General features: G+C 44.0%; 1 protein-coding gene across 10 annotated transcripts in view; it reads left to right on the forward strand.

The window, feature by feature from the left end:
* OSBPL5 (oxysterol binding protein like 5) overlaps positions 1-14,216 on the forward strand; it is a 174,130-nt gene extending 159,914 nt beyond the window's left edge. For all 10 annotated transcript variants that reach the window (XM_021526752.4, XM_021526753.4, XM_085581491.1 and 7 more), the window contains 8 exons: positions 525-622; positions 2,644-2,733; positions 5,429-5,565; positions 9,081-9,266; positions 9,799-9,937; positions 11,096-11,213; positions 11,812-11,914; positions 12,873-14,216. In XM_021526752.4, the coding sequence (XP_021382427.3) occupies positions 525-622; positions 2,644-2,733; positions 5,429-5,565; positions 9,081-9,266; positions 9,799-9,937; positions 11,096-11,213; positions 11,812-11,914; positions 12,873-13,008 (1,007 nt within the window). In that variant the 3' untranslated portion in view covers positions 13,009-14,216. The remainder of the gene's footprint in view (positions 1-524; positions 623-2,643; positions 2,734-5,428; positions 5,566-9,080; positions 9,267-9,798; positions 9,938-11,095; positions 11,214-11,811; positions 11,915-12,872) is intronic.
* The last annotated feature ends 1,586 nt before the right edge of the window (positions 14,217-15,802 follow it).

Raw genomic sequence — 15,802 nt, forward strand, 5'->3', positions numbered from 1 at the left:
TCGGTACCTGAAAACAGTAACCTCATAATATCATGCTCTCTGTGAAGTATTCATGTGCATAAATCTTCTTCTTACCAATTTTTCTGCAAAAGACCTCCAAATGGTAAACATGTGTAAAAAAATCCCTACATGACCTCTAGTCTCCCAGATTCTGGTGAATCCCATTACAGCTTCTCTCTTCTTCAATCACCTAAGAGAACTGACTGTTTCTGTTTAAGCACAAGTATGAGTGAGGTTGCTGGCATAACTTTCTTTATTTTTCCTGTGCCACTTTCAGCTTGCCACAGGTGCACCTGTGAGTCAAGCTGTTTCCTGGCTGGTGTTAGAAATGGGGAATACAGGTTCAGGGGGAGATTCTTCATGCTTATAGTAAACAGCCATTTTGTAGAAACTCTAATTCTGTCTTTTCAAAACTTTAAGCCAAGTGATGAATTTCACAGTGTGTCAGCAAGAGACAGGTTGACTTGAGAAAGCAGGTTGCTTCCCCTGGAGCCTCTCTTAAGCCTCTGGTTTTTTCCTTTCAGGACTTTTATATGGTACCATGACAATGGAGCTTGGAGGGAAAGTTACCATTGACTGTGAGAAAACTAACCACAGGGCAGAACTGGAATTCAAGCTAAAGGTACGATACACTGTGGCCCCATTTTGAGCATGTTTTAGGCTTGCCCCTGTGCCCCAGGCAGGGTTTAATCATTTCTGTACCAGAAATATATGTGAGCACCAGAGTGGGGCCTATCTGGAGAGAAGGTGTCACCCTGCCATCAGTTTTGCCTCATGCAATTCAAACTGACCCCAGGAAGCCTTAGTTTTACATGACTTTTTCACTGCAGCTGGCTACTGGCCGAATTTTGTTCTGAAAGTTTGGCAATGACAGTGTGGCTTCTGTTTAAGCAGGGATAATTAGTTTTGCTTGCAAAACATAGTGAGTGTACAAAGAACTCGGAGGCAAATTAGGATGTGGATCTTTGGGGTAGCTCTCCAGCAGCCATCACATCTATACTTGTACCTTGCAGGTGTTGTGGTAAGCTGCACCTTGTGTTTCTCAGGGCTACAGGGCTACTTTGCCCTGTTGGCAAGGTGAGAGCCCGTTGTCAGGCAGGTAATTCTGAGTGGCTGGCACACTGACAAGTCCTGCACTGACTTTTTTATGTAGCTAGTCGCTCCCCTGGAAAGGCTGGTGATGCAAATTCATGGTATGCAGACAAAATGGAGACATCTTTGAGCATTCCTGTTACTACATGGGTTAAAATTTAGGAGGGAAAGTGATAACTGTAACTTTCTTTGGGCAGTTAACTTGATTTTTAAGGAGCATCCCTTTCTTTTCTGCTCCAACAAACAATTTCTTGCCTGTGCATAAAATGAAAGGAGAACTGAGAGACTGCAGGACTTCAGAGTTGCAGCCTTAGCCAATATAAATGTGAGAGATCACTGCAGTTAGGGGAATCTTTTGTTAACTGTGAGTTGCTTGAGGGCAATAATACTTTTCTGTCTTTATTTCCCCTACACGGGAACTCTTGCCTCCTGTACTTCCCTGACATTTACACATACTTGTCTTTAAAGCCTATTTTTCCTGTAGACCTGGTGTACTGTGTTGAGGCCAGTGGGATATTTCTGTGACTTGGGTGTCATCTCAAGCTTCAAAACACTTTGGAGCCTGAAGTGCTTCCTTTCTGGCTTTAAGACAGTATGAGTCATCCAAACATGTTTCAGAAAGTCACCGTGATGTAATTACATGCTCTGCTTTGACCAGTTCTTAGCTGTCTATTTTAGTAGAGCTGTGTGAAGTTGCAGGCAAACCCCTTAACTTGATTTTTAATTTGGATATGTACCAGTTCTCTGCTGGATTGCAGGAACTGATGTTTAAGATACATGTGATTATTTTATCCATGGCTGTTGTGTGAAATTAGGGTTTATATTGTTATTTAACAGACATATACATACATAAAAGTATGTCTGAACAAATGTTTTCAGAAAGTGCCTGCAAAAATGTCTGAATGTGTGTGTTCTGTGAATAGAATAGCTGCACACACTCTCACTGTCATTTCTTGTATTTGGCAGCCAGGAGATGGGCGGAAATTTCCATTGTTCTGAGATTTTTTTTTTTTTTCCTTGACTGTGGAAATACCCTTTTTCTATGGTTTGTGGGTTTTTTTTTTTTTGCTACTGACCAGAGCTGCTTCACACTGGAGACTTGACACACATGATGTCATCAGCAGTGCCACACTGTCGCTTTCTCATAAACAGGAAGAGTGCTGCTCCTTTTCTTTGGGCAAGGGTGCAAAGGCTGTGATTCTGGACAGTGGGAAGGAGTTGTCCACATACACTTATCCTGATCTGATGTCTGGCTGACAATAAATAAGTGTATTTCCAATAAAGATGAGACGGTGCACACGTTGAGTGTTAATGCAGCTTAAAGCTTATCTCCCTACCTGCAGCTACAGTGTTTGTGGTATTACAAACAAAAGGAAGGGAGCACAATGTGAGACAGTCAGAATCTACATTATTATTCATTCTGCCTTTCCCCAGAAATACTGGAAGTCAGGCCGTTGCACTTTCCTTCCCTCCTGTTGCATGTCTGTGTTTGGCTCCCTTCCAGTCCTCACTAGACTGACCACGTTTGCTGTTTCTCTTCTCCCCTGACAGCCGTTCTTCGGTGGCAGCACGAGCATTAATCAAATCTCGGGGAAGATTAAATGTGGAGAAGAAGTGCTGGCGACTCTCACTGGACACTGGGTAACATTTGATAATCGAAGTTGCTGCCAGGTTATGAGCCCGTGGCTGCAGGGTTCGAGGGAGGGCTGGCAGCCCTTGGCAGGCTCCCTGCACTGGAGAGGGCACTGTCCTGTCCTGCCTCTTCCCACCAGCCCCAGGGCATGCAGCCATCACAGCCTGGGCCACACCTCTCAAGGTGCCTCTGGAGGTCATTTACTCTTCAGTAGTCCCATCCATCTGCAGTGTGAGGAACGCTGCCCTCCCAGAGCCTCAGGAAACTGGGAACAGTAGGAGGGGTCTCCATCAAAGGCAGTGGGTCTGTATTTAGGGTCTGAGGCTTAGGGCAAGCGCTGATGGCAGGAGATAGTGTGTATTAGGTGTGATTTCGAAGATCTTGAGGCTGTCTTTTGTCTGGTGTGTACTTCCCCAGTTAGACTGGCATCAGGGAAGAACTTAGAGGGTTTTGAATTCATTATTTTCACAACAAACCTTTAGAAGACAGTTACTACTAGCCTGTTCACCAGCTGAGGGACAGAAACATCAATTCAGCAAGGGTGTTATCTCTATTGCCAGCTCAGAACAGTCAGCAGAGCACCTGGCACCTTTGTGCACCCAGTATACACAAGTGATTCACTCAGAGGCAGCCTCAGTCCAGAATCCAACAACAATAAAGTTGCATGGTGAAAGATGTTGTCCAATTTTGATTGGAACTCTTGGTACGTGAAACAAAAGCAGTGACCCTTGGCTTTGGGCTGAACATCTGGGTATTTCTTTGAGCAACATTTGGGCATCTACATGATCATTACAGTTTGTCCGTGCTCCTTTGCCAGTCTACAGAAATTGCCATTGAGATTTGTCTCATCCGAAGGAGATGCTTAAAGTACGCCAGGTGAAATGTGCCTGGATAAAGCCCTTACTACATTGAGGTCCTAACCATAGCGTAGCTTTTGGTACTGGACTTGTCCTGTTAGACATTCTGTCTTTTTACATAAAAAGCTAATTACCATTTTGCAATTGGGAGCTTTTCCCTTTCTAAGCATGTTCAAGGGATTTGCTCTATTCTGAGCTCCCTGTCGTGCAGGATGAGCCCTGTCATTGATGACTTGTGCTGGGCTGTGGGGTACCTTGTCTGTGGTGGGTCCTTCCAACACCCCCTGTGAGAGCCCATCATCCAGGGGCTCTCCTGAGCCACAAGGCTGAGTGCTGCTCAGCTCTCAGCCTTCTGCTTACACCTTCCTTCCTTGATCTTTGTCCTGGTTGTTTGTGGTGCACAAACTACAGTGGTGTATAAAAGAAGTTAAATGGCTTTGGAATGGTGGCTCTGTAAGTTGCTGCTTGCAGCTGTGTGCTGTGAACAGTGTTGGAATCTGTGGTATTGATGATTCTGAGATTGTAGAAAGCCTCTGTCTTTCAGCCCCATTGCCAAAGCAGAAGCCATAATTTGTCTGTGCTGGTTTCAAGGTTGTTTATTCTGTTTATCTCTAACATGTTCTGCTGCCCTGCCGCAGCTCTGTCCTGCAGGGCAGCGTGTGGGGCTCTGCCCTCAGTGGGATGTTACAAACATTAAATACCAGAAACTCCCTGGGCTGGATTTACAATAATGTGCCAATATCTATCATCTGCATTGAACAGTGTGTCCCCAGCCTAAACCAATATAAAAATGCCAACACTACAGTGAAACATGGAAGGCATGAAGAAGAAGAAAAAGGACAAGACACACCCAATTTCTTCCATCTTGTCCCCTTTGTACCCCTTATCTAGAATCCTAAAATTTTACTTTTGCACCTGTGCCACACTTAATTATTACTTCTATCAAACACTCAGAGCTTGTAATTCATCCTGTAAGATTGAAAACTCTTTTCCATGGGCAGAGATCAGAGACAGTGTCTCTGGGGGCTCTGTACAGGGGGGTTCCTGACCCCCTGCCAGGATCCCAGACCTTCCAGGGCATCCCTCTGGCTGCCCTGGACTCCCACACAGAGGAGCTGTGTGCAGTGGGGTAGGGATTGTGTTGGTTCTCCTCCCTCCCCACTGGGAGTACTGGCCTCCTCTCCTGGCTTTTCTCTGACACCACCCAGTTTCCTGATGGAAATCCTTGCATCTGAATGGTACATTCTGTGCCTCAGGACCTGAAAACCCACCTGAATAAAGAAGGGAAGAGACTGCTTCTCAGTCCTAAGCTCACAGCAGCAGCTGAATGCTTGTATATATGCTTATTAGAAATGCATATATTGGTGTTTGATAATGCCTGCCTACCTCATCCTTTCCTCACTGTGGGTCTCTTGGAGACCTGGGATCAGTCCTGGAACTAGCATATTGGAACATGGGAGAGGAAGTCCTGAGGGAGACTGTAAAAAGGAGCTAGGGATCTTTTTATATGTGCTGGGTGGGAGGTGGGAAGAACAGTGGTGAAAGAATAATATCTTAGGGTTTCTGTGGGCACTCAGGTCTAGGGACAAGACCTAAGAGCAGGAACCAGGTCCCTTTCTACTCTGATTAATGATAAATGCAGCCACTGTTTCTGGCAATGCCATGCCTCATTCACTTCAGAAACTTTCAGGAAATGTTCCGTGAGATTTTATGGGATAGGGGGGGAAAGAAGCCTCCTAACTAACAGGTATCCCTTATCATCATCCAGGAGCAGCTTTAATTTATCAGGATTAATTTCTGCCTCGGTTTTCAGATTGTCATGAATTCATTTCATTTTCCTTCTCAGGATGGAGAAGTGCATATAAATGAGCTGAAAAATGGGAACACAGAAATGTTCTGGAACCCGACCAGCGAAGTGCGAAGGCAGAGGCTGAAGCGCCACATTGTGCTGTTTGAGGAGCAGACGGACTTTGAGTCAGAGAGGTAGGGAGCTCGGGAAACATCTCACTGCTGTTCTCTCCTGGGAGCAGGCTTCTGATCAGCAGGGCTCCTCCAATTCCTCAGCACAGCCCTGGAAAGGCAGTGACCTGCTTTGTCAGCACGTATTACCCAGCCATTTACCTGTTTCTTTCCAGACTATTAACTCTGGAGTGTTTCCATGAAGTACAGCTCTGAAATCGACCTGGGCTGAGAAATAGTGGAGGCTACATTTTATCTGCTTAAAATAACAATTCTGCCTGGACTCCAGAGATCTCTTAACTGCTGGAGCATTTTATAAAAGGGCAGGATGTCATCCTGAGGTTGGATACCTTGTTAAGAAGGGTTATTTCAACCACAAGCTCTTAAAGTAGATGTAGGAATTGAGGGAAGTCCTGGCATCCACAGAGCAGTACTTTGAACCACGTAACAGGATTTTATGAATTAATGTAATTAAACGGATGTTTAACCCTGCCTCCTAATCTCAGCTGAGATCTCCAATGCAGTCTGCACCAGACTTTGTAAGGGTGATCTAGGTTACCTAAAAATGTAGTTCTGACACATAACTCAAGTTTGACCCTGGCTCTGGATGCCAGGTGCTTATGAAAGTCACTCACTCATTCACTCATCTCTGCAGCTGGACAGAGGAGAGAAAATTTAATGAAGGGTTCATGAGTTAAGGACTGTGAGAAAATACATGTCAGTTACCATTGAGGGCAAAACAGACTCAACAATAAAATAAATTTATTGCTAAAAGAATCAGACCAGGATGATGAGAAGTAAAATAAGCCCCTAAAACCACCTTCCCCCCACGCCTCCCTCTTTCATAGCTCTGCCTCCTCCCCCACTGTCACAAGAAGAGAGGAGCATGGGGGTTTCAGACAGTTCATCACCCATTGCTTCTCCTGCTGCTCAGGGAGGAGTCCTTCACTGCTGCACTGTGGAGTCCCTCCCACAGGATACAGTTCTCCATTAACTTCTTCAACATGGCTCCATTGCAGGAGCAGCAGCTCGCTGCAAACTGCTGCAGTATGAGTCTATCCCATGGACAACAGTCCTGCCCAGACTGCTGCAGAGTGGGTCACTCTTCCGCAGGGTCCTTCATGGACAGGCTTCTCCACAGGCTGCAGAGGAATCTGGGCTCTGGCACCAGGAGCACCTCCTCCCCCTCCTTCTGCACTGACCTTGGTGTCTTCAGGGCTGTTCCTCTCACATGGTCTCACCCCACTCTTCTCTAGTCACAATTAAAACTGTGCCACAACCTTCCTTTTGATTTCTTCCTCAGTATGTCATCACAGAGGCATTTCCACCATTGCAGCATTGAACAGCAGCATGTCCATATTTGGAGCCATCAGGACTCTGCCAGATGTTGAAGAAGCTTCTGGAGCTTTTCACAGAAGACACCAGCGTAGCAGCCCTGTTGCCAAAAACCAGGCCATGCAAACTCAATACACTTAGGAAATGGAAGAAGTGAATAATGCACACTGTACAGTTGTTGAGCAAGAGTTGAGTAAAGCCATCCAGTGGAGCTGGCTGGCTTCAAACAAATTGGTTGTGCTTCCTCTCCACTACAGTCAGCCAGCACCAGCCAAAACCCCAAGCCAGCACATGCAGTTGCTTCCTGGCTTACATTACATTGTCCACTTCTCTGTGGACATCTGACTTTGGTGTTGCATCACATCACCCTAAAGAGATTCCCCTTTTTATAAGTAAAGAAAGGAATTGCATGAAAATAAAAAACACATTAAGATGTTTGAAGAAGTTTGGACAGCAGTGGGCATTATGAGCAATAAAGTCTGTATTTGTAACTTACAGAGCAGATTTGTTAACTCTGCAGAGCAGGGCGGTCCACAGCACATTTTTCTCTTAATCTTCAGAAGAAGATTCTTTTAAAGAAGAATCTTGGTCTTGTGGGCAAAGAATCTCCAGTTCTCTGTTTACCAGAGTTTATGGCCAGAGCTGGCTCCCTTTACTACATGAGAGATTAATAATGTTACATGCATCCAAGGGAAGGAGGAAAAAGGAAAAGTTACAGAGATCCCTAACAGACATTCCACCAAACTCATTATGCTGACAGTTGCATGAATAAATTGCCATCTAATCCAGGTTATATTTTGCCTAAATTGCTTAGTCTTCCCTGCAGTGCTGAAAATCACTTATTTTCACAATTGTTGGAGAATCTCTGAAGTTCATATTGTCATGTAGCTCACCGTGGAGCATCTCAATGTCTGACACATGCAGCTCTCGATGGAGTAATTGTCAAACAATTTTGTGCTCTCCCTCTAAGGTTCATAGAATTAGGGGACTCACTCTTTACACCACTGCATTCCTTAGGACAGGCTTTACACCACCACCGTATATTCTCAGGCTGTTATTTCACTCTTCCCTGCCCCATCCCCATCACTGAGTTTCCCTCCTTTGTTTCTGGGAGAAATTATTCATACACAGAAATAGGGGAGTGACTTGTTAAAAAATGAAAGGAAGGCATTGCTCTGCATCCAATTACTTATCTAAGAGACTGCATTTTTGGAAGTGCTGTGTTAATGTAGAGTGATGGAAATATGATGAAAGCTTCAGGATCACTTTTAAATTAAGAGCTTCACAGCAAGCTCCAAATTAAATGCAGTAATGAATTCATCTTCTAAATGGCAGGCAGGTGTTTTGTGAAGCTGGAAATAATGGAACAGCTTGGATCTCATGTGCACATTCTAAACACTAAAGCATACAGTAATATTTTGGGAGCGCTAGCTGCTAGTCTCAGAAGTATTTCCAATCTGAAATGGAGATTAAAGTGTTCTGATTAGAGGAACTGTGGAGAGGCTGATCACAGCTTGACTATAGTAAAATAAAAGGTATTGATTTTTCTCTGGTAGAAGGCAGGTCCTTTCCCCAGGGTAGATGCTCAATGAGAACAGCTCATGTGACAGATCACTTATCCTTTGGCAGCTGCAAACAAGTGTGAGTGAAAACCTGTGTTCATGCTTGCAGCTTGTGAGCACAAGGACACCCTTACTGCTTGTGGATTGAATAAGCTTCCTACAGATCTGGTTGTAAATCTTGTACAGAAGATGCATGTGCAGCTACAAGATGTGCAAATAAATTCATTTTCTAGTGCTTCTAAACTTTAAATATAAAGACTTATTTTGGGAATAAACATTGACACAAAGGCTTCTAAATATAAATGCCTGAAAGGATAAGGAACAGAACACTTCTAAAGAGGCCAGGGATCCCAGTGAATTAAATGCAATTTCCTTATGACTCATACACAGCACTGAAGAATTCAATAATTGTTGTAGGTGATGTTATCTAAGAGAAAGTTACTTCCACAGATCATTCATGTAGCATTCAATGTTTCCTTTCTCAGTTTCTTTAATGTGCAAGTTAAAACAGAGGCTGAGCAATCCTGGTACAGTTCTGCTGGTGTATCAATAGGCCTGACAAGTTTCTGCTCTAAAGTTCCAGCTGGCAAAATACATTGCTGGTTCTAAGGTGGTTTAACTTCCTTCTCTGATTATTGCTAGGCTTTGGCAGCATGTTACCAGTGCAATAAACAAAGGTGATCAGCACAAGGCGACGCAGGAAAAGTTTATGCTGGAAGAGGAGCAGAGGAACTCCGCCCGGGAGCGGAAGGAAAGCGGCACGGAATGGAAACCGCTGCTGTTCCGGCACGATGTTGGGACCAATGAGTGGCACTATAAATATGAGGAGTGAGTGCTGGGCTTGGGTTCCCAACACATCTTGCTGCCTGAGTTCCCAGGGGTGCAAGCAGGGCTACAGACCTGTCATTGGAGCCCAGCCATTCCACAAAACTATGTCCAGAGCGTGCCCTTTCTGCACACCACATCATCACTAGAATACATATTCATGCTACTAATTGGGAATAGCTGGAAATTAGGGTGTGGTAATGGAAAATCAACTGTGTCATTGATGCAAACTCCTATACCTGCAATCAAGTGCAGAGTCATTTAGCAGAGCTTTTCTGCACTGTTCAGAGCAGAGTTAACAAATGTGTTCTCCTCCCCTGGGCAAGAGGGGCAAAGCCTCTGGAGACTGAACCCCCTCACTTATTGCAAAGAGCTGCAAATGTGCAGGGAACTTTCTGTTAGTCCTGTTACTGCATCTGGAAAATCTGGCTACTGTCAGGCATGATTGCCTGCTCTGATGCATGTGGAATTAATGTATTGGGCTAATGTGGGATTCTTGCTTTTCTGATGAATTTTTTTCATTTGGTCTCAAAAGTCTAAGGCCTTGGGATCCTTTGAACGACATTGCCCAATTTGAGAAGGATGGAATACTTCAGACAATGGAAAGACACTTATCCACAAGGATGTCAAACCACAAAGCAACATGCATAAACAATCAAATTACACGGCACAAGGTAAAAGGCCTGTTTTGGAGATTATAATATTCTTCATGATTGTTTAGATACATAGCCCTTTTTCTATAGCATTTTCAAGTAAGCACAGCATAAGCTGAAAGTTTTGTTTTGGGTAAATAGAGCTTGTGACTATAGACATGCAGTATTATACCATCAGTAGCTCTGAAGAATTGTAATTACTGATTGATTCATTCTATCAATTTTGGCATTTTACTTCCACCCAGTGCTAGTGACAGTGACTCTTACACTGAATTTTGCACACAGCTGAGCTGAACTTTACTGTTAGTGTTTCCAAAGCAGAAAACTTCCTGTAAGTTTTGGAGTACACAACTGTGACCCCATGACTTCAGTTTCAGTCTTTGCCATGAGCCTTTATCATTCACTCTCTCTCACACAAGACAAGAAACGTCTTTCCATCCTTTCCCTTAAACAGAGTTAATACTCCCCTATTTCAGTGCTTCCATCTTTGTAGCAATACATGTCATGCATAACACACTTTACAAATGTCAAGCTGCTAAACTAGCTAAGTATAACCCATATTACAATGAAAAACTTGTATCTTGTTATGTACATAGACTTTTCTTTTCTAATACCCCGCATCTAAATGTCTCTGATTCGGTGGGGAAGTTGAGGTTCATAACTGCTTTTCAGACCCTGTAGTGAGAAGTTTGAATCAATGTGTTTGGTTTACTTATCTGAGAGAGAGGGAGAAAGCTTCCAAAGTGCATCAAGAAACTAGGCATAAAAATTCTGGGATGTTTAGATCCTTTGTGCACCTTCTGAAAAATCTTTGGTGGGGAATTTGATTCTAATTTTTTCTTCTTTTCCAGCTTTCTCTTATGTAGCTGGCTGAGCTAGGTACACAACTCACCAAAGGAATTACAAGGTTCATCCATAGTATGTGTCAGTTAAAGCTACAAGAAAAATAATTTGGATAGGTGTCTTAAGAATGTTGTCATTTGGGGAAATGCTTCTGTATGAAGCATGTAATATCCTTAAGTAGCTGCCAGAGTCCATTACCAGGAGTTGCTGAGAAAGCAATCAAACTTCACAATCTCACACATATTTGCCAGCACCCCAAATTGTTTTGTTTAAAGCAATTACACACATCTTCAGTGTCATAGGGACTGAGTCACTTCTAATGCTTGTTTTATCCAGAGGTCTGCCAAAGACTGCAGGCGCCGCAAAACCAGTGATCAGCCATCCAACCACAGCCAGAACACAGAGAGCAGCTGTTCAACTCCAGAGTCAGTGCAGGAGCTCTCAGATGATGATGGCAAGTATTTGGGTGTCACTGGGTTTATAGGCTTTAATGTTCTTGCCTTGGTACTTTAATTCATGAGCTAGCCCTGGGACATTTCCCAGCCCGGTTGATACCATGGGCCGACAGGCCACAGGCAGCACAGAGAATGTTTTGCTTTTCTGTTCTCTGTATGTGCTGTTTCTCTTTCTGCCTTACAAGGAGGACTTCCCAATTCCTGGCAAAATTATAAAAATACAGTGACATTCCAATCAACACATAGGGAACAGGGGCTGTGTTTCTCTCTCTCTTCTCCGCCTTTGTTAGAGGTGACCTTGAATGTTTGAGAGAGTAGAAAGATGTGAGCACTCCTTTCTCCTCCCCTCAGCTGAGGAGCATTCTTTCCTTAGAGCTGACTGAGAAGCACCTTGAGCCAGAGTCACAAAACCTGTTACAGTGACCTGGATCTTCTGGGTGGAAGATTCTGTTCCCTGTCTCCTTCTCCCCATGTTTCCTCCTGAAAGTGTCCCCCCTAGCAGTGACAATTAGATCACAGCCACCCACTTGCTGTGTTGTGTTTCACTACTACCAGAATGGTGATGCAAAACATAATTGTCCTTCTACTTTGCCACAGGGTTTGAAAGCCTGTGTGCTCAGTGTGGCAAAGAAATGAATCACCTGAAGGAAATTCACTCAGCTGTCTTATCCCTACAGAAAGCCCAACAGGACATACACAGGTAACCATTTTTTGTCATGAATCAATTATTTTAATGGGCTAGAAGATAACATGTGGCATTTAACTCTTTACTGTGGTCTTTAGAGTGTCTCTGTGAGCTGCAGGAGTGCAGTTTAAGTTGTTACAGGTAAAGCAACCAGTTAACACACCAGAAAGACCAACCCATGCTCTGCTTGAAACAGCGAGGAGGAAATTTCTTCCTCTTAACATTCTCTTTCTGGGCAAAAAGCATCATCTCAGAGTGTTACTCAACTCCAGAAGGACTGGGTCAGGCTCCAGCTAAAAATAAACCTCAGAGTGTGAGGTCTCCCTTCCAGTCCAGCATGTTAGGAACTTCTTCAGTTTGTTACAGAGATGCAAGGGTGTGGTCTGAAGAACTGGACTCCATGGAGAAAAGCATTAAACTCCAGTTTTTGTACAAATTGCTGGTTGCCATCTGAGGGAAGCAGTAAACACATCTGCTGATGACAGAGGGCTTTGCCCTGCAGACTCCTGTTGGGGGGTATTAACTGCTACTTTGCTCCAGGGAGCCCTGCTGATTCCCCTCTGTGTCAGGAGTATTATCCAGCCCTGCCAAGGCTCAGTGAGGTGGGATCACACATGGGGCCTACCCTTTCTGGGTGCCAGAGTCATTGGTGATATGGGTTTAGCTTCACTGCAGCTCCTGGGGGTGTCCAGGGCAGGTTAGGGCACAGGTTAAACTCACAGGGCTATGAGTGAGTGCTGGATGAAGAGATTTCTTGGAGTTGGTGCCCTTCCCATGCCAACCAGCTGCAGCCAGAAGGACTAATCTTCTTGTTAAAAAGAGTGAGGCAAAGTCTTGGGGGGCACACTGCTCTACCCCTGAGGGTGCCACCAAAGTACAGGGTTCCCTCCTGGTGTGGAAGTTCTGGGTATGCACATGTGTGAAGGCACACATCTCTCCAGCACACAAATAATCATATTGCTTTCTTTTGCAGAAACCTCAGTGCTCTGAACAAAAAGTCCTTCCACAGGAAGGCCTCTTCTGAAAGCTTCCTCCTGGACTCTCGCTGTTGGTTTCTCCTCTGCATCTTTCTTACGTGTCAACTCTTCATTAATTATGTCTTCAAATAAAATCACTACGTTTGGCAGCAATAATGATCACTGGCTGCAGGAGGGGGCCACTCACGCAAGGAGCCCAGCGAGGCACCAAAGCACTTTAGAACCAACATGGCAGAGGCGGAAGGAAGTGGAAAAACGAGGTTAAAAAGGGACCTAGGAACCTGCAAAACGTTGTTCCTGCAGATTATGTCATTTTTGCCTTTTACATGTACATCTTCAAGGACCTCTTAACCTGTATGGGCCTTAATGCTGAAGCCAAATGTAGCTTTAATTGTGCAATTTGTTTTCTATGTTTTGTCATTTTCTGATGCAATTAATAATTACCCAGCAGTATTGGTAACCGCAAAATGGTAATCACCTCAACATTTTGGAAAAGTCACAGTGGCCTGGGTTATAGCTCCAGGAGTGAGGAAGAGCAGTTGGGGAGCTGTAAAGAACTGATGTCCATGGTGCCTGTCCGGCTGCCTTTAATTACAGGAGGGAGAACACTAGGTCTAAAAAATCCAGCTCCAGGATATTAAGTCATGATCTGTTTAGTCAGCCCATGCAGAATGGGTCTTCCGAGAGTGTTTCATTCTCCATTCCATGGAAACTGTAAATATACACAATTTCCTAGAGCCATTCTTCTTTAGGAAATGGGAAGTATTCAGTGAAAGCTCCTTGTCTGTTTACGGAGCTGACTGGTGTTCTGGGTCTGGCCTATTGAGTGTGATGTCAGACACGCACACCTGTTTGTAAAACCTGGTCACTAACTATTATTGTTATTATTTGCTATATGGCTGTTTTTTAATATCACACACTAGCATTGTAGAGAGAAATCCACTGCCCCAGCATAGGTGAGAAGGATGGGAGTGATGTAGGTGTACATGTGTTCGGTCTTAGGCACATTTATTGTCAAAGGTCAGGGAAGAGGGAGGGTTTTGCCACTGCATTGTTCAACCCTGTTAATAGTCTTCCTATTTTACACCATTTTTTAAAGATTTGCAATATTTTCTGTAGATTGCAGACAATACTAAGCCTTTCTTTTCTGGCCTGAAGTAGTTCCAAGTGGTAAGTACTGCTATATATACAGCCTTAAAATACTTAGTGGTGGTGCCAGTCTGGGCTATCTTTCAATGTAAATGTTTCCAAATTTTTAAGTACATTCCTCATCATATTCCCCAGTTAGGGGAAACCTGTTTGTGCTTGATATGTTGAAATAAAACTACACACAACTTTCAGTGGCAGTCTATCTGACAAATTATTTTTGGGATTGTGTTTGATAGTATTTCACTTTTTGTTTGATAGTAAATCACTTTCTAGAGGAAAATCTATGGGAAATTGTCTCCAAGAATGTCAGACCTGGTCCATAAGTTAGAACAGCAATAGCAGTTTGATACCCTGAAATTAGTATCTGAAATTTCTGGCTGAAATTGTCTGAAATTGTCTTCTTATTGTAGCAACTTCCAGAAAGAGAAGGTGGTTCCCTTGATTTTCACTTTTGTAATGCAAATGTACAAACTTGTCTTGGACTGAGGAAACCTTTATATCAGAGTTGAGGCTAGTGAATAGATAGTTCCACAGAGAGAACTGCAGCTCTCTGCTATGAACAGGCAGGGCAGCCAGCATCCTCACACTGACGTTCAGGAAGCTGATGACAAATGCTAAAGAAGGAGAGTGGCTTTGTCATTAGCAGAAGTCTCTAAAAAACGAAAGCATTCTTCATCCTTGAGGAAACACCCTTGAAAAATATTAACAATAGTGATGCAGACTGGGTGCCTTTTTGAAGGATGCCATCCTAGTCACTCTTTCTGAGGAAGTCTGACGCGTGCCTCATGTAAAACTCAGTGAGAGGGCACTGCCTCTGCTTTCGAGGCTATGCAAATTTCCTTGTGCAGCTTCAAAGTGTCTGCTCCTGTTCGGATGTATCCAAGTGTTTGGATGTAAAGCTGTGCAAACACATCCACTAATCTCCTTTGAATGCTTCAGCAAGTCAGCACATCTCTGGCCTGTCAGCACAGCCTTCCTCATCACACTTATCCTGGTTTTGGAGCATGTGTTTTGAGTTATGAGCCTCTCCACCTCGGTAGGGCTGTTACTTCCCTTGGGTACAACTGTATCCCAGCTTTGGGAAATGATTACCAAACAACAACAGAAAAAAATCCAAACAACCCAAGCCCTCCTGAATGAAAAGGAAGCAGTGGTGAGCAGGAAGCCTTCCATAGGTATAAATGTGAGTGCTGGAAATTGTTTAGATTATTTCCATTTTACCAAACTATGCACCCACAGGGATTGCACTAGGACTTGTAACTGCAGTTGAGTAAAACAAACACTGTTACTACAAGAGTAGCAGTTCAGTGAAAGGAATTATCAACAAGTTAATTCAGCATTAGCAGAGGAAGAGTTTTCAACATTTAGGGCTGCTGCCACAGAGGATTAAAAAATAGCCCAAAAAGGAACAGCCTGTGAATCCTTGTGCCATTAATTTTAATTCAACATCTGGAGGTGAGCATTCCTACATGCCAGTTACATGCACGCAGAAAATGAAAAGTATTCTTGAAGAAAATCATAACCAGAAACATTCCACTTATTCCTCTCTGGGAGGAAGTGCTGAGGACAAAACGTGAGAACTCTTTTAGCGCTTTAGAAAACCCAGTTATATGCACTTCGTTTGCGCCACGTTGGGAAATTTCTCCTTACAGTCTTTTTGTGATCAGGGTGGACAGCCCTCGGGGAAGCTGCGGTAATTCAGCGCGGTTGTGGTGCCTGCCGGAGGGGGAGATGGAGAGGGAGATGGAGGTGGGGAGAGCAGAGCGCTGCCCCGCCC

The sequence above is a fragment of the Lonchura striata genome, chromosome 5 (genome assembly GCF_050655825.1).
Source record: "Lonchura striata isolate lonStrDom1 chromosome 5, ASM5065582v1, whole genome shotgun sequence".
NCBI lineage: Eukaryota > Metazoa > Chordata > Aves > Passeriformes > Estrildidae > Lonchura > Lonchura striata.